This window comes from Ciona robusta, chromosome 3, assembly GCF_009617815.1.
Source record: "Ciona robusta chromosome 3, ASM961781v2".
Taxonomy (NCBI): Eukaryota; Metazoa; Chordata; class Ascidiacea; order Phlebobranchia; family Cionidae; genus Ciona; species Ciona robusta.
This window is the reverse complement of record NC_143237.1, coordinates 243,306-266,719: the sequence shown is the minus strand read 5'-3', so window position 1 is coordinate 266,719 and position 23,414 is coordinate 243,306. Positions and strand designations below refer to the sequence as shown.

Sequence of the window (23,414 nt, the reverse complement as noted above, 5' to 3'; positions counted from 1 at the left end):
CCGTGTCCAATTTCTTGTGTCGTGTGCCAAATTTCTCACAGTACGCCTCTTAACGCGGTAAGCCACGTATAACGATGGTGTGTTGGGAGGTGTAAGTTCAGTTTATAAGACGCCAGTCCAGGTTGCAGTTCTTGGTTGTGTGTTTTGTGCGTGGTTCGCTACCTCGGCGCTTCGAACACTTAGCACCGTTGGGTGATGTCGATCGCCGTCTAGCGGGCTAAGTAACCAGGTATAACTAGGGCTACTGGCGAGAGATCCTGGTAAAAAAACCTCAACGACCACAAGCGAAGCAGCCTCCTGGGCGTGGTTGGAATCTTAGCTCCTTTACCGAGCAGTAGGATTGTAAAATATAGAAACACAATATAAATAGTATATTGGTCACGAAAATATTTGCAGTTATAATTAAACTAGCAACAGAATATATCAAAGGTTTATATTTTCCTCAGTTTTACAAAACACAAGTTTGTAAAATATTTAACTATTAAAAACCGTAAGAGTTTTCGTGTTGGTTTTGTGTTATGTGCACAACATATGTATTATATAAAAGGCGTTATTATTGTGCGGGTACGATTCTCGCAGCAAAACGTTGAATAAATATTTTTTGCATTGCATTTGTTTAATTACTTTTACCAAACTAATTCTACAGCGTTTATACGCATACAAATATCGGTAGTTTTACTCCATGGTAGTTATAATTCAAATTGTTGAATCTCAACCAATGTTGTTTTCCCCCAACCATTCATAAACTTTCTTTTTTACTTTGGAATCTTGATTTACTGATAAGGAATTCCACCGTAGTGGAATGTGGGCCGAACCTGGAGGTACTGCAATACCAGGACAACCCGTGAGCAGGGCGGAGCAAGCTCCAGCACCGTGCTCTATGTTCAAAAATCCGATTAATACATAGAGGAAACGAATCGTTTCCGTCCCAGGTATTAAACTGAGAAGAACAGATACTACACTTGATCTTAGCTCAAAGAGCCGAGAAGCGATACATCCAGAGGTCATCCGGATCATTTTATTAAAGAAACGCCATCGAAAAGCTTGTGCGCCTTAGCGCCCACCGCCGGACAGAAAATTTTGCCCTCAGGCTAGGGCAGACACAAGGCAAACATAATCGATTCATTGAATAAGAGGAAGTCACATGCTTTCTCTACTATTATTGTGCTCTTTGTCCTCCTCCTCTTGCCTCCTCTTTCCTCCTCTTTGATCTTTAAACATAAAAAAAATCGAAAAAAAATCCTTCGAAAATTTTTTTTGGAAAAAAAATATGAGACACAATTGTGGTTGTGGGCATGCGGTTTAATTAGGAAATCAACGCTTAAAACAATTAAAATTAACTTTAAAACAAGGCTTGTACTAATTTGTGCCACCATAAATAATATTTTGTCCATTTATTCATGTTTCTATAAGCTGTAACTATTAGTTGATCGTGGAGTTTTATATTTATGTTGTGTAAGCCAGCGCAATACTAATGACGTCAACCCACTTTACAAACCAGTAGACCGGATAAAGCAACAGCCGTTGTATGGCAGGCGTTGAATTACTCTATTTACACAACCTCACTCGACTCCCTCGGGCTTTCTTTCATTCTCATTGAACCGAACAAACGAATGAGAACACGAGGTGTTTCACTGCTACAGCATTTTGTGTCTTACTATTGGTATGAGCTTGCTGTTTATATGGGGAAAATAGACAGACTCAATATGGCTTAATATTGAGATAAAACAAATACAAAATAATGATTTAAAATTGTAAATTCAAAGTTTACATGGCAAAGAAACTGGCAGAGCCAATTTATTTTTGTATAGATTAAATACAAGTTAATATAAATCCAACAACTTTCTACTTGGCCTTATTTTACTTAGGTTTTGCTAAACTTCGAAAGGCGTGTTTGTAATTCAATAATTTATACCTCAGGGGTTCAGTATACTGATATAATACCCGCGTAATAATGTGTATGTTTGAAATTCCGTCACAGGCACTTGGAGATAATTTATGAGAAGTGGATTGTGCGAATATATTGTAGCAATATCCAATTTGTAGCAAAAATATAAACAATATTTTAAAGTTATCAATTTTCTGTTCTTAAAAGTTCATATACATTTGTAGGATACAAAATTTACAATTCATACAGTTAATATATATGTAGTTAACACGTGAACTATAGCAGTAGGGCAAAGAAAAGAATGTTTAAACTTGATTTTCAAAGCGTACAGTATTATTTCGTGTTATTTACGTATAGTCCTTAAAATAACTTTACTCTCGTGTGTAATAATGCATATTTTTGAATTGTTGTCTTCTCATAAAGATATGATATAATAGGATGGGGAAGACGGGACACCTTCAATTCTATTTTCTCGTCTCATTTGTTAGTAAGCAAAGAAAATTCAAAAAATTATAAAACCGTGTTCTCACAACTCCCATAGACCGTCGTTAATTGTTTAAAACACGATCAGGATGTTTGGATATTATGTGCTAAAGGTATCCCGTCTCTAATTCCTAGTATACTCCCGAAAATCACGCTTAAATCAGCAAACAAAAGATAGGTAATTTGCAATTAATCTTAGTATGGCGGCGTTGCAAAGTCTCTCCAACCAAGGGGTTACGGGTTCAAAGCTCAACGCTGCTACCATTGTAAGCGTATGTGTGTCATTGGCAAGACACTTAACGGCAATTTCTTCAACCTAGTGGTCACTAATGGATTGTTCGTTCTATCAATAATAAAATCCCCACGACTCTAAAAGAAAGTTGTTAAATGCTTAAAACACGATTAGGGAATATTATTTGTAAGCCTACCCAACTTACCCCACAGTCTTATACCACTGTTAGCCTCTCCTAACATTACCAACTTTAGGGTGGGGTAATATGGGTCAGCTTTCTATTCTATTTTCTCGTCCCCTTTGTAGTAAACGTAGAACACTCAAAGAATTTTAAAACCGTGTTCTCACAACTCCCATATACGGTTGTTAGTTGTTTAACAAGTAAGCGGGCACGAGGTGTATGAAACAGAACACCTGTGTTATAACAACTGTCGTATCGCATCACCTACATAGAACTGAACCATCTTATCCAATCCTACTCTATTGAAAACATTAACCAGAAACAGTCGTTATCTGCTCCGACCTTTCCTATGAAGTGGCAACCATGCAGAAGTCACTTTCAACAGATGAACTTGTTAAAGATAATGAACGAAAGAGATGTTTAAATACGCAGTGAAGATTGGAAGCAAACATGCACGTTCGCTGTTGATTATCAACAACATATTAGCGGGTAATAACACATGCGGAACGTGGAACTTTAGTTTAACGAAGGGGCTTTCCCATCGTCCCAGCTTATCCAAAGTCCCGGCCAACGTGTTTGTAAACAACTCTCTATCTGCGAGTCGTGGCTTTTCGTGCATCCTTCTTGCCAGTCTATCTGACGGGCAGTTCCACGCCGAAACCGAACCTACAAAAGTTGTTGTCATATTTTTAATAATCTAATAAAAAATAGATGGAGTTGGGGACTTGACTAAACTGGTCGCATGAACGATTTACATAAGAACTGCTGGGTGTTGTGGTAATGCGCCAAATCTGGCTTACAATATTTAACCTCTTCAATACAGTAAAGAATAATAGATTAATTAAAATATTAAAATATATTATTTAGCAATTGATAAACCATCCATTCACTAACCTTGCCGTCACTTGACGATTGCGTGAGACCATTGTAATGCAAGAGATTGAAATTGAGCGGTTTTGCTTCTGTCTAAAAATGCTTGGTTTACATTTCACTTTATAAACATTACGTAAAACGGCAACCTCGTTATTGTAAAACTCTTGGAAGAATTTTGTCCGGATGACGACGCCAAGCTCCTCGGGGTCAAGATTCCCAATCATTAGTTTAACACTGTGGTGATCAACAATGTATATTATGACATAAACACCAGGTGATCCATAGAATACAATACATGTGTATTATGTCTTGTGCCAGGAATTAACGTCTTTTAGCTCACAAGTTATCGTTCGAAGCTCCCGATTGTCATTAATGGTTTGTTTAGATTGTCATCCATACAGAAAAACTATCACACAAAAAGTTAGACACGTGGTAACTTGTAAGCAAGCACGAGGTGTATGAAACAGAACACCTTGGTTATAAAACTGTGATTGCCCCGCTACACAAGAATAAATAAGTTACAATAATATACAATATGAGCCGTAGTAAACGCTTACTACTCAGGGTCGCACACCAACTCCAATTCTTCCATCATATCCTTGAGTAAATCACATGGGATAAACCCATTGTCTGTAAATACAAACATAACATGTTATATTTAACTTATATTTATTTATGATAGAAAGGAAAACAACAGTTCTTAAAACACGGTAATGGTCTTGTAATAGTTACAATGCAAGAAACCAGTAAGCTACTGCACCCAAGCCACAACATTATAAAAATAGGACTTTGAATATTTATTTACATCGTATATTTCACCCACCTTCTGGGTCAAACTTATCAAACACCTTGTGTGCTTTTTGTAGCGCGGTGTCTTCAGCTACTAATGTTGTATCGAGTGAATACACGAGGGAAAGATGGGTCTCACTACCAACCAACCATATGGGGAACACGGGACGCTTAAGTAGATTTCCAACTTTTAGATAACGAAGTTGTTCAAGCAAGGTGAGGAAACCGATCTTGACTTGGTTCGTGATTCCTCGTAGTTCTGGAAAATATAAGCATGGTGTAAACCAGTGGGGGGTTTTACTTTATATTTTTGTGCTTATGAGTTAAAGCTCATTACTGTACAGCTCAACAGTTCAAACCAGCAGATATACAGTTTTTTTATCTCTTAGTTAAAGGAGGCACATTACTGTATAGTAGGACAACTTTAAGTTATCTAACGTTACTTTCCTATTTGATACAACCCATGCCGAATTATGAGATGTTATGCAACCGTGTGGGTCATCTTTTATTCTATGACACTGCAAGTTTGAACAACTTAATAGCAACCACTGGGTTGGAGCAATTTCTTTTAAATATTTACACAAGCCCACTCAGCAACATTAAGTCTAAACCCTACTGTGTTTTATGGTTTCAAAGGCAGCTAGCCAACCCTTGTGACAACTCAAATATTAAAATCAAAATGAATGAAACATGAACTCACTTAGACCAGCCACGTCCCGATCCCCGTCAAACACATTCGACACCGCTTGTCCGCAAATCATCAAATTGATTAAATTCTGACTTGAAAAATACAAACAGATAATCATAATATATAATACACTTGTTTTAAACGGTGTCAGACTTAAGTTAAAGAATTGGAAATTAAGACTCTGTTGGGCTCAGCTCGGGCATAATGTAAAACGGTGCTTTTATTTTATATCCGGTATATAAAGTTAATCTGTTTAAGGTTTGTGAAGTGACACGCAGATGAAATGTTACAATTAAGTTAGTGCTTTAATTACCAGATGAGCAGTAACAACACTATTTTAGAATCAAAGGAACAATATATATATACGATATATATATATAACTTTGTATTATATATATAATAGGCCTATACACACACATATATATATACGTACACAATATATACAGTATACATACCTTCCATGGCCATGTATTGGATCCACAAGTGACATCTCAGGATTGTCCATCTCGTTTAAAACATTATTTATTCCCTGCAGTGAAAGGTGGCCAATGATTTATTAAGTGAAGGATGTTTACAGTGGTTGGCATTTATTGAGGATGGTAGTTGTGGTAATATTGTGGGTTGCTTGGGTGAGATATTTAATGACAAAGTTATAATGTGGTTGAGGTTACACGGCAGAGAGCATGAGGTTTATAAAATATGACAACCGTGTTGTAACTCCTGTAGTTACCCTGTTATGCTATGTAATAAAGTGACAATAATTTATTGTTATTGTTTTAATTGAATAAAATATGAGGCCTAGTTATATATTTTTACAATAATACGTTCTATTTATGGAATGTTATTTTTATCTTATCATTCATGATATATTGATATATATATATTGTATTGGGCCAATATAAAATAATGCCAAACCAACCTTGGATAAAATAATTGAATAAAGCAACTTAACTACTCCAAAACTGGAGTAAAACTCTGAAATATTTTCCTTTATATTTGATTTGAGCATTTCTTTACTTGTACAGTGCGTCAATCTGTAAACAGAAAAGATTAAAATGATAGCTTGAATTAAATTAATAACAAAATGTACTCTGGTTTAAAATATAATTCATGTGTAATGTGCTGATACACCAACAAGAATGGCTGAAAAGATGGTTTAAAGCAATGATAGAACCCGGGGTTTGATTCCCCAAGTTTCAACCGAATCGCATGCGCTGATTCGGCAAATACTTTTTTACAGACATCAGACAATATAGATGTGATTTTTAACATTGAAGTTGAGTCCTACATTTCGACAGTCGGTGTAAATAGTTGTTGTTCCAAATAAGCTTGTTCACCTTATGCTACGATGGAATAAACAAAGTGAAAGATTCTCCACGTCTTCTAAGATCTCGGTCCTTGAAGAGGATTCTTCGTTACGCAACAACTCTTGTTCTGGGATAATTATATAAAGTATTTACATAACAATGTGTAAGTAATAATCAATTTAACTTTGCATATTTTTTAACATAAAGACACATATTACAATTCCTAATTATGGCAACAGATAAAAAGCTAGGTATTTTTCTACAACCTAAAACATATCTATGGTTGCCTGTTTAAAAACATGGTTATAAAATCAACACAAATTAAACATTTTACTCAGTTGGACTTAAACCTAAACCACAAAGTTACGAAACATTTAATATTTATATAGGAAACATATAGACTGACCAATCACCTTGGTTTTTAGTTGCTTTTCCATGAAGACTCTGTTTACAAATAACCCAACGTTCCGTTTCAAATTGGGTTAAAACTTCGCAAAGTGCGTCCACGAAAAAGTCGGTTCTTTGCGCATCTAAATATGAGTATACATGATGTCAATTAAACAAGAATTTTAAAAAAAGTTCTTTATTGATTGAATTAACTACGTGACTTGGTAGATTTTGGTAATTTTTATTGTGGATGCTATTCTAAAATCCATGCAACTTTAAACCTAAGTTTCCAACTTGGTTAAACTAAATGTTCACCTGAAATATTCGACATATCTTGGTTGGTTAAGCTTGGTAGATTTTCATTTCCGTCAATTTTAAACAAAATATTTTTGAGAAGAAATCCTTGCATTGGAGCAATAACAGCGCATGGTCCTCCTGCATGTTGGACCAACGCGCATTTTTCATCGGGACTCCATTCAAATCCTGTGTAATTACATTGGTGTAACAATAATGTACAACTATATTCAATTCTATATGGATGATATAGTTTAAGGGCCTCGAATTTGAGAAGAATTTGGCTCATTATCCCAACACCCAGACTGCTTACAGATATCCAAATAAAGTTTGCTGATGAACATGTAACCTATGCTGCTATAACTACAAAATAGCTGTAAATTAAATTTACTTGACTTGCCAACATTGGACCTGCCAATAAATGTAAAACACCCAATGCCTGACATATGACAATGCAGAGTCCAGTTTGGTAGTGAGTTTATAAAATTTCAGGGGTTGCGACAACAAAATGGGTTAACCGCAAAAGAAGCTTTGTATTTGTCCTACAACATTTTAAGGACAATGCGCTGTTACAATTGAAAATCCAGGGTTTGCTGAAAGTTGCAGCCTTTTGCAAAATACCCAGGATATGATTGATGCTTGTTGGACATTGTACAATATACATCAACAGCAGTGATTACAAGTCAATACAGCCATACCTTGTGACCACCTCTGGAATATAGTATCAGACATATTCTCTCCCCAAACCAACGCAAGTAACTTCTTATCAAGCTCGTTTTCCGGGCTGTCCATTGCCGTTGCCGTTAGATACTTAGAAATATCTCAGTGGATAATTTGTAATAAAGCGAATTCCGACAACACGGAACAGTTAATTAGTTTTAATCGTCAGCCATTCTAAAATAAAACGGGTTCAAACTAAAGCATTGTTTATATTTATATTTAACGATCCTGCTAGCAGAATATAAACTACATTAGGCTAAGTAAATTTTGAACACGTCTGCATTAGCCTTTTTCTAATGCGAAAATACTAAATTCAATTGCCCACCAGTTAGAATTCTAAGTGCAATGCATATAATATTGCTGAGAATACGGGATATACCCTTAGTGTGTTAAATTTATTTGTTTTTGCAAAAAGAATATAACCAAACCTAAATTAAATAAGTATCAAAAGAAAAAGTTTGTTTCCAGTTGTGTGTATAAACTGGCGTGTAATATGTAGCAAGCGGGAAGTTGGAACTGGAAGGTAAACGAAGAAACTTAACGTAAAGTTCGTTTTTTGAGGAATGGAAAGTGGGCATGGTCCTAAGCCAAAACTCGTAGTTTTTGACCTAGGTATGTTTATGTAGATAACTCTGTTGTTGTGATGTTGCTAAAAAGTTATGCCATTCTTATAGTAAACTTTAGACATGTTAACTTAATAATTTGTTGCTAGTCCCCTATGTTATTTGCTAACTGCTAAACTACTAATAACCCCTAACTACGAACCTCTAACACTTTCCACCAGCGTAATCTACTGGAGGATTCTTCACTGGTGTCAATAATTAAAATCTGGTTGTTTTATTTTTTACTAGATTACACGTTATGGCCTTTTTGGGTTGACACTCATTTTACACCACCATTCCACAAAGATAGGTAAGATATAGATTTACAAATTAAAATAACATAATTATTGAAATAATTGGTAAGTTGTATTTATTTTATTCACTTATGATTTCTATTTAGTGATGGGAATGTTCTTGACAGTCGGCAGGCAAAAATTCTTTTGTATCCAGATTCTGATGATATTTTAAAACAGCTGACTGCAGATGGTTACACTATTGCTGTCGCATCAAGGTATTTTAGTTTGTTGGAAAAGTCCTTCACCTCATCTGCGGACAGTTGTACACAAACCTCTGGTCCAAGTGATGGATTCTTCACTGCTGTCTTAAGTTTAAATAATTGTCTTATTTTCTTGTTCTAAATGCATAAATTTGCCCTAAGTTTTAAACATTTTATTCAGAACCAGTTGCACTGCTGAAGCAAACGATCTTTTGGAGAAGTTTGATTTAAACAAATACATTTCACACAAACAGATTTACCCAGGATGCAAAAAGAATCATTTTTCAAAGTAGGTTTCGTTACAAACTTATTCATGTGCTAATATAGTGGCTGTTAAGATTTACTGTTGATAAAAAAACTAAGTTAATTTGACCCTGGTGTGATTACTATGCATGTAAAGGTTCCATGCAACAACTGGTATAAAATATGAGGACATGATCTTTTTTGATGACGAATACAGGAATGTGAGTGATGTCTCAGAAAAAGGTAAATACCATTATTTGTGTGTTGTGTACAAAACTATAAAACAATTAATATTTTCTTGCGTAGGTGTCACTTGTATCTTTGTTGAACATGGGATTAACTGGAAGGAAATCAAAGATGGTTTTAACAAGTTTCGGCGAAATCAGAACAGCACTTAAATAATGTTTTTTCTTCTCTTTATATCGTATCGTGGCTCGAGACTTGTCATACATCGTATGTTTTCCTTTAAATTTCAAATTCTTTATTGCGATATTATTTATAAATTTTACTCAGTTGTACTTCTGTACTTATTTTGCTTTTCATTCAAATTTCTTCTGGTTATCATGGTGTTATTTAAAATGAGTTAATGCAACCTATTTATCCTTCTAATAGGGCAAGAACAGTCGTTATAACACAGGTGTTTCATAAACCACAACAAACACATGCAAAAAGCAACTAACTTAGCTGACGTATTAAATTACATAGCAGACAAGTTGTGCAACGTGAAATTGCTCCCATACTAAATTGCAAACCCTGACCACGACCCTTGGCGTGTCGCAACGTAGAAAAAAACATTTTCACAGAATACAAAAAACAAGCAATTAGGTGAAGTAGCATTTATAGGCGCAAATCTCCACGATGTAAATAATCCACAAGATTGTAACAATGTGGTGATTTGGTAAGCAGTAGAGTGGGGTAAGATGGCCCATGTTTTTATTCAGTATCATTTAGAAGTACAAAAAATATTTACTAAATTATTATTACTTTTCTAAACTAAAAGAAAGTTTTTAATTGCTGTCTAAAACACGATTAGGGAATATGGGATATTGTGTGTTAACGGTATCCCATCTTACCCCACAATACTATATTAATATTAAATAGGGAACATTTTCGCAATCTGTAGCTGTGGGTAATTATTTTGCTCGGTAACAAATTTCAAGAGCGGGTTAAACTTAAAAGTAACACTGGTGCACAATAACCTTTTATTCGTCACTTAAAAGTTAAAAAGATTCGGCTTCGTAAGCTCCGTTGTCGTTGCCCACCGAACTGTTGTTGGAGGGCTGTGTTGTCTCGGTTTCACTAAACTTGGTGGGGCTTGCGTTACCTACGCATGCAGGTCTCACCATGCTACGGTGTGGACCCATTATCTGTTTGAACAACATGACGGTGATGCAACATCCGAACGAAAAGATGAACACGAAGATGATCATGAGTGTGAGCATATCACCGTTGGCAAACCTCCAGAAATATGAGATGAGGACAAAAGCTGCGTAGACCATCACCACACCAGCGAGGTAGAACGCCTGTTTGGTTGGCGACATTTCATAATTCGAATCTGGTTTCTTATTCCCGATGATCGCTGCTTCGATCCGAATAAATATGTAAAGGAACAGCCATGAAAAGAGGAGCATCATATATTCCTCGGCCGGAATGAAAAACATTTCGTAAATCCGGCTGAAACCTGTTTGACCCGGTTCCTTTCCTTTCACCACGGTCCCACAAAGCGCAAGAACGATCGTGAGAAATATCAAAACTGGGATGATTCGAAAATACGGCGAGATTTTCTTCCAGAAAGGAATACTAAACACCTGATGTAAAAAGAATGTTAGTTGTTATTAAACAATCCCGTTGAATAATTAGTTTAATATAGTAGGCTGGGGAAGATGAGACACCTTTATTATATTTTCTTGTCCCATTAAGTAGTAAGCAATGAACATTCAAAAAATTATGAACCCTTTCCTTACGACTCCCATAGACAGTTGTTAGTTGTTTAAAACTTGATCAAAGTATTTGTATATTATGTGATAAAGTTGTCCCATCTTAGTTCGTATGATCATACACAAAGTTGAAACATGTGGTAACTTGTAAGCACACGAGGATAAAATATTGCCAATAATACACGTACGACTGCGATGCGGTGTCGCAGCACCGGTCGCCTGAAGGACATAATGGGCCTTTCGGGTGTTGGGGTAATGGGCCAAGTTTGGCCTAAATCCTTGACAAGGACCTCGCCCGTGAAGAACAAAAAAATAAAGAATTAATTTGTAACCAAGCACGACCTTACCTGTGTAAACGCAAGGACAAACCCAAACCCGAATGTAAATATTGGCCACAAAGAGCTTCCTCCCGCTACATCGGGGTTGCTGGTTTGAACCGCAATCACGGTCCCATGCGCGAACACCCACACCTCGTTCAACAATCTCCAGTATCTATGGTTAAAAGGCAAGGTTATTATGTGAAAAACTAAAATATGTGACGTTTTGTAGGTTGGGGTAAAGTGGGCCATTTTTTTATTCTCTTTCATCGTCCCATTTGGTAGTAAACTAGTAATATTTACAGAACTATATAACCGTATTCTCACTACTCCAAAATAGCGTTGGTAATTGTTTAAAACACTGTTATGAAACATGAAATATTATGTACAAACGGCATCCATCTTACCCTTTCTTACTTTAAAAGTGGAAACAGTTTACTTCGTCTAAAGAACTGCATGTAGTTTGTTTCTTATTCAATAACAATGCTTATAACTTCCGATACCCATTTTACCCCACAGTATTATATTGGATATTTCATAGTTCACGAAGATTGGATATTATAGAACTAGTCGTATAAAATATAACAACCTGTTAAGATGCATGTCAGTGTAGATGAGACTTCCCTGCAACAACACTATAGCTGTGTGAAAGAAACCAAATGTATGTCCCCATGTGTTTTCCATGGGATGATACCAGAATGTGTATATTGTCGCCCACGAGAAGATAAACCCATGATACCTGGAAATAGAACGTATTTGTAGATTGAAAATATGTTACATAACGGGCACGGATATTTGAGGTCTTTGTGTATTTTAACATCATTATTCATACAAACTCTTGCGCGCAATAAATGATACACCCTTTTTCCAATGTTGATTTACAAAGTTTACATAGTTATATAACTATATTACCTACGATTACATAACCAGTTCAAACGTTACGTAACATATGGTCACGTGGTACTGGGACTTCTTATCAATAAACAAACATGATCATTTTCTTTCGTTGGATTTAATATTACAAATATATTATCAATACCAAAAAACTGAACAATGAACTCTACATGACTAAATCAACGTGTGGGTTAAAATCACTTTTATTAAACTAAAGAAATAAAAGATTCGTTTAAAGCATATGTACAGTGGATATTGGGGTTCCAAAGACCATTAACAAAACATTATTTTTTATTAATAACCAACTTTAAAAAAATAAAGGTTATTTTTTTCCTAACATAGCGAAGAAATCGGAATTAACAGCAAAACGACAGTCATTATAACGCGCAGTATATACGCAGTGAATAAAATAAAAGAAAGAGAATTTGGTTAAAAACGTGGCTGTTAAACCTTATAAGAAGCAACTCACAGTGGGTTGCAAATATTTTAATAAAATTACATTACTTTGTGATTGGAAGAAATACTTATGTAAGCATTGAAACACAATGTTGATGGGTCACTCACTTTCGTATAAGTTGGACGGGACCTTGATTAAGTCGAAGATATTTTGCAAGTTTATCATCAGAGCTTGGGTTCGGCCACATTAATATAATTCCTCTGTCTCGATTTTCCATTAAAAGAATGAAACAAATCATCATAATGACGGAAGCCTGGGGGGGATTATGAGATTCAACATGGTGTATAGTAGGTTGGGGTAAGATGGGACAAGTTTACATTCTTTTTATTTTACGTTTGACGGCAAACAAAAAAATATTTACAGAATTATTTAACTATTTTCTCATGACTCTAATAAAGACGTTTTTAGTTGTAAGAATTCGGTAATAGGGTACCCATCTTACTCCACAGTACTATATATTTTTCGCAACTATAGTTAAGTCATTTCAGAATTTTACTTTTACAACAAGTTATTTTCATCCATCATCCATTCACGCCAACCAATGGTTAAGTCATTGGTTATCACCTGCGAGGATGAAATGGCGACGTCTTGTGCGGTTCCATCATACGTCCAATGCGTTTGTACCAGATGCAAGATATGAAACACAGCGTTCACACCAAGTAGCGACCAATTAAACCATCGCATTTCACTCCTAAATCAAAACCATGGAAAAACATTGTTTAAAAACTATACGCAACACATTGAGCGCAAAAAGTTGGGATGGAACTTATATAGCAAGGCGGGGGAATACGGGACACCTTTAGTACATAATATTTATAAATATTCCACATAAAATCAAAATACCCTGATCGTGTATTAAACAATTAACAACGGTTTATGGAAGTCGTGAGGATACGGTTTTATAATTCTTTAAATGTTCTTTGTTTACTACCAACTGGGACGAAAAATCGAATCAAATAGTGTCCCATCCCCCCCCCCCCCTACTAAATGTCCTCTAATCAAAACATCACATATGGCAAAGTTATTTTGGTTGGTTTTGTAGAACTATATTCCACCCGTATTTCTTGGTACGCGCGCCATCTTTCCGCCTTGACACGGTAAGTTGAGCTCTGTATATTAACGCCCATATAAAAACTTGATGAAGGCAGTAGAACAACCACACGATTGCATGAGTTAATATTGTTGCTTGGTCGGGTGGAAGCTTCCAGAAGTACCAGGTTCCCGAGCATTCGGACCCGGATCGACCTTTGTTATTAAACCTGGAGTTAATTTTCTATCAAAGCAAAAACTTTTGTTTCAAAAACACAATTATGGAATATGTTTATTATGTGTATTTATTTCTGTGGGGTAAGATTAACACCATTGGCAAATAATATCCCATATTTCCTAATTGTGTTTTTATCAATTAACAACGCCCTTTTAGAGACGCCGCGCTACGGTTATATAATTCTGTAAATATTCTTTGGGACGATAAATGAGAATGAAACACTTGCAAGCATATGAGTTGTGGTATATAGGAAATTACAGCTACATTTATTTGTGGCTCTCAATCTGGTATTGAAACCTTTATTATATTACACATCATGTGATCGCATACACCTGTGTTTTATACGCTGTATATTCAGATGCAACCCATTAGTGAGAGCTCAATCTATTAGCAATTAATGAGTGTTTTGCCCAAGGATACATTAGTCCAAAGTATACAAACAAAAAGCAATTAATATTCGGCGTGCCAAAGTTGTTTGGGGCGTGTGTGTCCCTGTGCAAGACACTTAACGGTAATTGCTCAAACCCAGTGGTCACTGAAGGGTTGTCTAAATTGTCAGTCTTACAAAAAAATAAAAAATAAAATAATATAACCCACAAAATTACATCCGTGGTAACTCGTAGGCAGGCACGAGGTGTATGAAACAGAACACCCGTGTTTAACGAATGTCGTTTTCCAGCCACGTGAGGATAAAGCAAGTTACATTCATTTCAATATTCACTTAGCAGAAATATAAGAAACAAAATCGCGTCATCCTTTATACACAAGGTGATAAACCTCCCAACCTGGTATTGAAGTATCATTGCAAAAGTAAGGTTCAGGTAAGAATCTTATCATGGAATTGTTCACGCTTTCGTATGTGTAGCCCGACTGTGCGTTCCAACCAACGGCAACGCCTGTGGATTTTATTATAAACGATAACTGTGTGGAGTAAAAACTTGGCTGCTTTAACATAAACTAGTTTTAAGGAATCTCTGAACAATTTAAAAGCAAGCGTCATCATATAAATAGTAGAGTGGGGGAAGACGGGACACCTTTTCATTCTTTTTTCTCGTCCCATTTGGTAGCACACAATGATAATTCAAAAAAGGGGGGTCTTAGGTATGTTAGGTGCATTTTAAACTGTTATAAACATCTTACTAATCTAATATTTTTCTCTTATACTGCGTATACAAATGTATAATAGTTCAAAGTCTTTTTCCTGGTTTTTGTCACCCTTGGTACTAAATTATTTTTGCGCTAAAAAGAATAATATGAACAAACCAAGAATAATATGAAGGTCGTAAACATTGAATGTAACTTACCCCACGCCCACATGCAGCCAAGCCATGCAATGATAAACAACATGGAAAACACCCAGGTTACAACATCGTGTCGGATCGTGGATCCTGTAAATAAACTGAGACCGTTTAATTGGAATTACACAGAACATGTCATACACCTTGTGTGTTGCAATAAACCGCTATAAGTTATTAAAAATTATTTTTAAAGTAAAACACGAGTTATAAAAAATAGAGGAAAATCATTATATATTACGAACCAGTTTTGGTTTCTTTGCCATTTTCTTCGTTCGTCATGTTTATATAGATTGTAGTTGATATTAAATCCTTATAAGCCAGCTAATAAGGGCTACCAAATATTCAGCTTGCTTGAAAATGAATAAACCATCAAAAATGCAAATCACTCGCATTTTATAAATAAACTCGGTTTTACATTTCATCAAGAATCGTGAAAATACAGCTAACGTTCAATCTTGTCACATATTTCCCAACAATCTTCCATAAAACGCGGTCATGCTACTTATTCTTACATGTTTTTGATGCGGAAATCACTATTTTTACGTAAATTTAATTAGAGTTGAATGAGACAAGTAAAAAGAGAAATCCGATTCTCCAAATTATCTGATGAAGACAAAATCTAACGAGAAGTGACGTCCAATCAAAATCTCATTGTTAAAGTTTATCTATATGTTTGTATTACATCCACCACTATAACAAGTCACGAGTAGCAAGCACACATTGTCATAATTATATCAGATCACACGGATTATATTTGCATGCATTGGAATCTATTAACAAAAATAACATTTTAGGTCAGAGATTTTTCAAAATTAGTTGAGAAATGAATCGATAGTAAGCATTATTGACTGAGAAACAAACTACTGGTCTTTAGACGAACTAAACTGTCTCGACTTTTAAAGTATGATAGGGGTAAAATAGAGACTTTAAGCACATAATATCCCATGTTTTCTGTTCGGTTTTAAACAATTGATAACATTATTTTGTAGCCGTATAAAGATGGGGCGATCAAAGATAATAGACCATGTCCCATCTTACCCCAATCTACTAAACGTATGCTTGGTTCTTGATTTACCATGCATTGCGTATACACCTCCTGCATAACTTTCATGTTGGAACTGACTTTATAAATCTGTTCATTTTGTTTAAGGTAAAACGGTCTAACCTGCCAACCATTACACGAACATATTTTAAGAGACATTAAAGTTTATTAATCGTTCTAATGCTGACAAACCTCGTTCAAATACGTCGTTCATTTAATGCCATTTATCAACCGTAACAAGGTATAGCCAACCCTCATTCTATGAACAATATTTACTTCACTCAAACACCCAGTGCGTCAAACATACATGCTTACTGATCAAACAACACCCGATATTCAACCATGATTCTTATTCAAACCTTCCCGCATCACTTGTATGGGAAACTCATGCGTTTGTCTTACCCTTATGTTGAAGTTTACGACCAATTAGAACAGGTGTAGCGCTACATCACTCCAACCCACCCTACCATATGCCCGATTACACGCATCAGTCAGCATAACCTCAACGTAAGAATTTTGTTTGTTTAAACCTTAATCTGCGATAGCAGGAAATTGTGCTGACTTGTGTTAACCAAACTAACCTTATACTTGAACTTTACTTTGTGGGGTTTATTGTTTTATGAGCTACGCGTGTTCGCTATAAAATAATATGAATCTTTTAACGACTTATCGTTCAGTATTGTCACAGTGCCTTGATATGTCACTACCAATGAACAACTAACAAGGCACATTTGGAATATCGCAAGCTGTATTAACCTTACGTTACAATGTTGGTTCATTTACTTTTACACAATGTTGATATTTTAAACTTACACAAAAATTAGAACTGAAAAATGATTTTCTTAGGTTTTTTTTATAAATGACATTGTTACAATAGCTTCAGTATTTCATTACTTGAAAGTAGGTCGTGTATGCATACATATGTATGGAATCGTTTAGTTTTCAAACTCAAACACATAGTTATATAACTATTTTCTGGTTATGTTTACCAAGAACGTTACAGTGGTTGGCGCGTTCAACCGGTAGGTGGCGCACCACACACGCATCTTTATAATCAACAGATCTACAATTATATTAAAGTAACATCAACCCCGTTTGCAACTATATGAAAACGTATTTGATTTGTTACTGATGTTTGAGTAACACTTACTGACAATATTTGTGGGTGATGTACGTCTGTGTATTTATTGAACGTACAGTGTAGGGTGGGGTAAAATGGGACATGTTTTTATTCTCACTTAAGTTTAATTTAACCCACAAGGTAAATGCGTGCTTGTGAAACACCTGACTAGACGCGCTAACGTTTTAACTTTATTTGTTTAGGTTGACACTCAGGTCAAAAAATAAACGAAACAACTCAACTCAAAGAAAACAAGAATGCATTACAAGAACAAATCCAAGAATTACAAACAGTAATTCATATTATAATCAAAGACTTGGTTGTAAACAAAGAATATTTACAGAAATATATAACCGTATCATCACGGCTCGGAAAGATCGGTTTCATTTGTTAAAACACGATTAGAAAATATGGGATATTATGTGCTAACGGTATCCATCTTGCTTCACATTCATACATGGACTTTGTTGACGATGAGGAAGGTAACTTATATCAGGGTTTGGCGTAACAAAGTAGAAACATATTCTCTATAACTTAGAACAAAGAACTTTTATAAAAAGGTATCTAGTTTGGAATATCTTCGTTTTCGTGAACGAAACTTTCATTCGTAACTCCTGTACAGTTTGTGGAAGAAACCTCAGCAGGTCTCACCAGCATGCTACGGTGTGGGCCCATTATCTGTTTGAACAACATGACGGTGATGCAACATCCGAACGAAAAGATGAACACGAAGATGATCATGAGTGTGAGCATATCACCGTTGGCAAACCTCCAGAAATATGAGATGAGGACAAAAGCTGCGTAGACCATCACCACACCAGCGAGGTAGAACGCCTGTTTGGTTGGCGACATTTCATAATTCGAATCTGGTTTCTTATCCCCGATGATCGCCGCTTCGATCCGAATAAATATGTAAAGGAACAGCCATGAAAAGAGGAGCATCATATATTCCTCGGCCGGAATGAAAAACATTTCGTAAATCCGGCTGAAACCTGTTTGACCCGGTTCCTTTCCTTTCACCACGGTCCCACAAAGCGCAAGAACGATCGTGAGAAATATCAAAACTGGGATGATTCGAAAATACGGCGAGATTTTCCTCCAGAAAGGAAAACTAAACACCTGAACATGCAGTTGTGTTATTCCTAATCGTTGTTTACGATGTGGTGCAAATATAACACACGACCTTACCTGTGTAAACGCAAGGACAAACCCAAACCCGAATGTAAATATTGGCCACAAAGAGCTTCCTCCCGCTACATCGGGGTTGCTGGTTTGAACCGCAATCACGGTACCATGCGCGAACACCCACACCTCGTTCAACAATCTCCAGTATCTATGGTGAAACAAAATGGTACAATTAAGAACCAGTAAGCCAATTAGTGTAATACTTTGGGGTAAGATGGGACACCTAGCACATAGTTTCCACTGTGTTTTTAACAACGCTCTTTTTAGAGTCATCAGGATACATTTACATAATTCTGTGAATATTCTGTATTTACTATTAAATGGGACGGTAAAGAGAATGAAAACGTGGACCGTCTTAATAAGTTTCATTTATATTTCAAATCTACACTTTAAGCTGATGCAATCGGTGTAAAATAATGACTTGCGTCCCCCATTACATAAAAGCGATCAACATCATCTCAATACCAACCTGTTAAGATGCATGTCAGTGTAGATGAGACTTCCCTGCAACAACACTATAGCTGTGTGAAAGAAACCAAATGTATGTCCCCATGTATTTTCCATGGGATGATACCAGAATGTGTATATTGTCGCCCACGAGAAGATAAACCCATGATACCTGGAAATAGAAATGTATTTGTTCAAAACATAAGCTGCCCGATAACCGATAATAACTTTGTCATAGCATTGCATATTGCCGTGAAGGTAGATGGGACACCGTTAGCACATAAAATTCTATATTTCGTAATCCTGTTTTTTGGACAATCACCAACGCTCTTTTAGAGTCGTGAGGATACGGTTATAATTCTATAAACATTCTTTGTTAAACGGGACGATAAAATAACACGCAAACATGCCCCATCTTACCCCAATCTTTTATAACAGTTAAATATTTTCACTTGAAGTTAAAACACGATGTCACACTTCCATTGTGTTTTTCATTCAATTCTGGTGTAACGGTCACGCCTTTTATCCAAAACAAATTTCATTCTTAGATTTTAAAAGGCAAAATAAATTTCATGCGTTCATAGCCCGTCACTCACTTTCGTATAAGTTGGACGGGACCTTGATTAAGTCGAAGATATTTTGCAAGTTTATCATCAGAGCTTGGGTTCGGCCACATTAATATAATTCCTCTGTCTCGATATTCCATTAAAAGAATGAAACAAATCATCATAATGACGGAAGCCTGGGGAAAATTATGAACTTAGAACCCAACATGGAGATTAATTATATATTTCAATAATTGACTGATGATGTCATTTTATGGAAAATAATATTTTATTTTACTTTGCAACTGTAACAGTATAAGAACACGCACCCAAACGTAACTTTAATAAAACATGCGATGCATCTCAAATAACGTGCAATGTTACTTGGCTACTGCTGTGACGCTTTTAAACAATAAGTTGATAAAATATTCGCACATTTTTAAAGCTGACAAGCAAATACAAATTACAAGGCTAAGTGATGGATCGGAAACACAAGTCATTTGCATTGGTTATCACCTGCGAGGATGAAATGGCGACGTCTTGTGCGGTTCCATCATACGTCCAATGCGTTTGTACCAGATGCAAGATATGAAACACAGCGTTCACACCAAGTAGCGACCAATTAAACCATCGCATTTCACTCCTAAATCAAGTCGTTGGGTTAAGGAGTTCGGTGTATACACTATGCGGGACGGTGAATTCCGTTAGCAACTAATATCCCATATTCCCAATCATGTTTTTAACAATTACCAACGTTCTTTTAGAGTCATGAGGATACGTTTATACAACCGTGTAAATATTGTTTGTTTACAATCAAATGGAACGATAAATAGAAATGAAAACGTGAACCGTCTTAATTACCCCAGCCCACTATAGTGTAGCGAATACAGAAACAGACCAAATTATCTCAAATCACCAAAGTAACAAATAGCCGGTTGAACTCATTTACGACAAGCTTGCTGCTAGATCTACAGTTAGTCATTTCCACGCCAGCCGTAGCTAAACCAACTCACCCGTATTTCTTGGTACGTGCGCCATCTTTCCGCCTTGACACGGTAAGTTGAGCTCTGTATATTAACGTCCATATAAAGACTTGGTGAAGGCAGTAGAACAACCACACGATTGCATGAGTTAATATTGTTGCTTGGTCGGGTGGAAGCTTCCAGAAATACCAAGTACCGACACAGTCTGCTCCCGAACGACCTGTGTTTAAATTAAACGATGTCATCGCGATTCGAATATCTTGTTGTTTATTCCGTTGAATAAAGTTTTACGTTGTGATGAAGGTGTAAGTTGAATTTTATGGGTCGTCTGTATACGGTGTATGTTGAACGTTTGGGGCCAGCTTTTATTTCAGCGACCACTCGTCCGTGAGTTGCGGAACAACCAGACGGTCCATGACCCTTGTCTTGTGTTACACAACATGCGATCGAACATATATTAAACCCGAGCCACCTTCATTATGAAACATTAAGCTTCATATTTTGGAGGGAACATTTACAACATTGTGTCCATGCCAGCATACACCTGTGTTGTACGCTGTATATTCAGATACAACCCATTAGTAAGCGCTCAATCTATTAGCATTGAGTGTTTAAGGATACATTAGCTCAAACTCTAAAACAATTTGCACGGATAAATGCAATTAATATTCCGGCGCCGTGGCTAAGTTGGTTGCGGGCGTACGTGTCTCTGTCCAATAGGCAATAAAGTGGGTTGTCTAAATTATCAGCCATACAGAAAAACAATCACGCACAAAAATCGCTAATGACAATAAAACACAATGACGTATTCCTTGTTTGTCATCCTTATATAAAACACACAAGGTGAATAAACCTCCCAACCTGGTATTGAAGTATCATTGCAAAAGTAAGGTTCAGGTAAGAATCTTATCATGGAATTGTTCACGCTTTCGTATGTGTAGCCCGACTGTGCGTCCCAACCCTTGGAGGCGCCTACGGAAACAATTTTAAATAAGAAAAAAAAAACAATTTTAAGTTGGAAAAAGATGAGGCATTCTCTTTTATCCTCTTATTTGGTTGTAAACAAAGAACATTAACCGATGTTTTTAATCGTGGCCTCACGACTCTAAAAGAGCGTTGGTAAAATAAAAACGTGATGATGAAATATGGGATATCTTTTACCAAAGTAAAATAAATATATTTACTATTGCAAAAGCTACCATTCATAAACAAGAAGAAAAACAAGATTACTTTACCGCTTTTTATTATTTCGTGAACTTACTTGACACAAATATTCGCTTCTCACCAGAACAAGTTATAAATAAAGACATTTATTGCAATTTGGAATTTCCTAGATTAAAGTCACGTTGACACATCATAGCTAATTATGTTATAATGTATTATATATCTTCATTGTACAAGGGATGCACGCAATAACCATAATCGTGACCATCGTGCTTAATATTGTACTTTCTGCGTCATATTTCCAATTAATTGAACGTGGATGAAATTGCGGGTGATGTTTAAACCAAAAGGTCATATTTTTGGTTTCATCACTTTTGGTATTAAACTTTATTTTTGCGCTAAAAATAATAATATGAACAAACCAAGAATAATATGAAGGTCGTAAACATTGAATGTAACTTACCCCACGCCCACATGCAGCCAAGCCATGCAATGATAAACAACATGGAAAGCACCCAGGCTACAACATCGTGTCGGGTTGTGGATCCTGTAAATACAAGGATTTACTTTATGTGTTTATATTTCTTTAATTAGTCATTATAGTTAAAGATGAAAATAAAGCCATATTCGTGTAGTCAAATAAGTAGTTGATAAATTACTCGTTTCAACCAACTGTGGCGTGGTTTATGCCACAGTTAAGCCCGATTGGTGTTTTAGTACGGTGGGGGAGATAGGATACCTTTAGCACACGATATCCAAACACCCTGATCTTGTTTTAAACAGCTAACAACGGTCTATAGGAGTTGTAAGGATACGGTTTTATAATTTTATGAATGTTATTTATTCACTACCAAATGGAACGAGAAAATAGAATATAAAGGTGTTCCATCTTACCCCACCCTACAATATGTGTTTTATAGAAACTTCACGGGCATAGTCTACCCGGCTATTTCCTTGGTCCCTATTGTACGGAACAAAGCATAAGCTGTGTGGATATGGATGAGAGGGTTTGAAACGGACTGTAAGTCAAGCGGATACAAACAAACGTCACTGCTGGTTCAAGTACAAATATTTGCTGACGGTCAATTGTTTGGTTTCATATACGTTATATGTTTGTGATTGGAAAAATGTTTTAAAAAATGACTTAAGCGCTGCCGGGGAAAGGTTACCGTTACCACGTAATATCTCATGGTTTTTAATCGTGTTTTAACAATTAAGAACGATCTTGAGTCGTGAGCTACGTTATATAACTCGGCAAATATGTTTGTTTGCTACCAAATGTGACGATACATGAAAGTGAAAACATGAACCATCTTACCCAACCTACTATACATAAGACCATACTTACCGCATTTTTGTTGACCGCCGCTTTCATCATTGTCTACTTTGTTTTTTCCCATCCTTTGGTTGTGGCTTTACTTTAATACATCCGTAAAGTTTTAAATCATTTCAAATAAAATCTACAGAAAAAAAAAAAAAAATACTTTAAGGCAAAATGCTAAAAACCACAAACCGCTTTTGTATTCGCCATTATAGTAATGATGCTGCAACCTCTATGAATACAGATATTCAAAT

General features: G+C 36.0%; 4 protein-coding genes and 1 non-coding gene across 6 annotated transcripts; 1 reads left to right on the top strand and 4 right to left on the bottom strand.

Annotated features, from left to right (window-relative positions):
- Window positions 1-799: 799 nt before the first annotated feature.
- On the bottom strand, window positions 800-993 carry LOC149737359 (U2 spliceosomal RNA). The gene has a single exon (XR_016384796.1). It is a non-coding gene; the product is annotated as a U2 spliceosomal RNA (small nuclear RNA).
- A 2,163-nt stretch (window positions 994-3,156) lies between these two features.
- On the bottom strand, window positions 3,157-8,056 carry LOC149737358 (ubiquitin carboxyl-terminal hydrolase MINDY-3-like). 2 transcript variants are annotated; one of them, XM_089873524.1, is made up of 12 exons: window positions 7,821-8,056; window positions 7,144-7,311; window positions 6,855-6,971; window positions 6,472-6,568; window positions 6,054-6,168; window positions 5,590-5,663; window positions 5,147-5,226; window positions 4,481-4,705; window positions 4,215-4,287; window positions 3,804-3,891; window positions 3,679-3,750; window positions 3,157-3,450 (listed from the first exon to the last, which is right to left on the bottom strand). In XM_089873524.1, the coding sequence occupies exons 1-12, from the start codon at window positions 7,912-7,914 to the stop codon at window positions 3,301-3,303; spliced, it is 1,353 nt and encodes a 450-aa protein (XP_089729650.1). In that variant the 5' UTR covers window positions 7,915-8,056; the 3' UTR covers window positions 3,157-3,300. The 2 variants fall into 2 exon arrangements, with proteins under 2 accessions (XP_089729650.1, XP_089729651.1); XM_089873525.1 differs by having other exon boundaries at window positions 3,679-3,746.
- A 235-nt stretch (window positions 8,057-8,291) lies between these two features.
- Window positions 8,292-9,895, top strand: LOC149737357 (magnesium-dependent phosphatase 1-like). Its single transcript, XM_089873526.1, has 6 exons — window positions 8,292-8,454; window positions 8,694-8,754; window positions 8,845-8,955; window positions 9,122-9,229; window positions 9,341-9,426; window positions 9,490-9,895. Exons 1-6 carry the CDS (start codon window positions 8,406-8,408, stop codon window positions 9,579-9,581), a joined length of 507 nt encoding a protein of 168 aa, XP_089729652.1. The 5' UTR covers window positions 8,292-8,405; the 3' UTR covers window positions 9,582-9,895.
- Window positions 9,896-10,004: 109 nt separating this feature from the next.
- LOC149737356 (uncharacterized) lies at window positions 10,005-15,748 on the bottom strand. The gene is made up of 9 exons (XM_089873523.1): window positions 15,596-15,748; window positions 15,360-15,443; window positions 14,841-14,951; window positions 13,844-14,033; window positions 13,353-13,479; window positions 12,896-13,041; window positions 12,027-12,176; window positions 11,468-11,612; window positions 10,005-10,991 (listed from the first exon to the last, which is right to left on the bottom strand). Exons 1-9 carry the CDS (start codon window positions 15,630-15,632, stop codon window positions 10,404-10,406), a joined length of 1,578 nt encoding a protein of 525 aa, XP_089729649.1. The 5' UTR covers window positions 15,633-15,748; the 3' UTR covers window positions 10,005-10,403.
- Window positions 15,749-17,693: 1,945 nt separating this feature from the next.
- Window positions 17,694-23,364, bottom strand: LOC149737355 (uncharacterized). The gene is made up of 9 exons (XM_089874784.1): window positions 23,188-23,364; window positions 22,303-22,386; window positions 21,537-21,647; window positions 20,706-20,895; window positions 20,209-20,335; window positions 19,744-19,889; window positions 19,170-19,319; window positions 18,704-18,848; window positions 17,694-18,634 (listed from the first exon to the last, which is right to left on the bottom strand). The coding sequence occupies exons 1-9, from the start codon at window positions 23,237-23,239 to the stop codon at window positions 18,080-18,082; spliced, it is 1,560 nt and encodes a 519-aa protein (XP_089730910.1). The 5' UTR covers window positions 23,240-23,364; the 3' UTR covers window positions 17,694-18,079.
- Between the last annotated feature and the right edge of the window lie 50 nt (window positions 23,365-23,414).

Excerpts from the sequence above, each read along its gene's own strand:
- LOC149737356 (XM_089873523.1), bottom strand. The coding sequence starts at position 15,632 with ATGACGAACGAAGAAAATGGCAAAGAAACCAAAACTG. Across the intron at positions 15,444-15,595 it reads TGGCAAAGAAACCAAAACTG|GATCCACGATCCGACACGAT; the intron begins GTTCGTAATATA and ends GTTTATTTACAG. Across the intron at positions 14,952-15,359 it reads TGGCTGCATGTGGGCGTGGG|GCGTTGCCGTTGGTTGGAAC; the intron begins GTAAGTTACATT and ends TAAAATCCACAG.
- LOC149737358 (XM_089873524.1), bottom strand. The coding sequence starts at position 7,914 with ATGGACAGCCCGGAAAACGAGCTTGATAAGAAGTTACTTGCGTTGGTT. Across the intron at positions 6,169-6,471 it reads TTATTCCATCGTAGCATAAG|ATTGACGCACTGTACAAGTA; the intron begins GTGAACAAGCTT and ends TTCTGTTTACAG. Across the intron at positions 3,892-4,214 it reads TTGGTGTGCGACCCTGAGTA|TGTTAAACTAATGATTGGGA; the intron begins GTAAGCGTTTAC and ends TGATCACCACAG.
- LOC149737357 (XM_089873526.1), top strand. The coding sequence starts at position 8,406 with ATGGAAAGTGGGCATGGTCCTAAGCCAAAACTCGTAGTTTTTGACCTA. Across the intron at positions 8,755-8,844 it reads CCACCATTCCACAAAGATAG|TGATGGGAATGTTCTTGACA; the intron begins GTAAGATATAGA and ends ATTTCTATTTAG. Across the intron at positions 9,427-9,489 it reads GAGTGATGTCTCAGAAAAAG|GTGTCACTTGTATCTTTGTT; the intron begins GTAAATACCATT and ends TTTCTTGCGTAG.
- LOC149737355 (XM_089874784.1), bottom strand. The coding sequence starts at position 23,239 with ATGGGAAAAAACAAAGTAGACAATGATGAAAGCGGCGGTCAACAAAAA. Across the intron at positions 22,387-23,187 it reads CGGCGGTCAACAAAAATGCG|GATCCACAACCCGACACGAT; the intron begins GTAAGTATGGTC and ends TTGTATTTACAG. Across the intron at positions 19,890-20,208 it reads TCGCCATTTCATCCTCGCAG|GCTTCCGTCATTATGATGAT; the intron begins GTGATAACCAAT and ends AATTTTCCCCAG.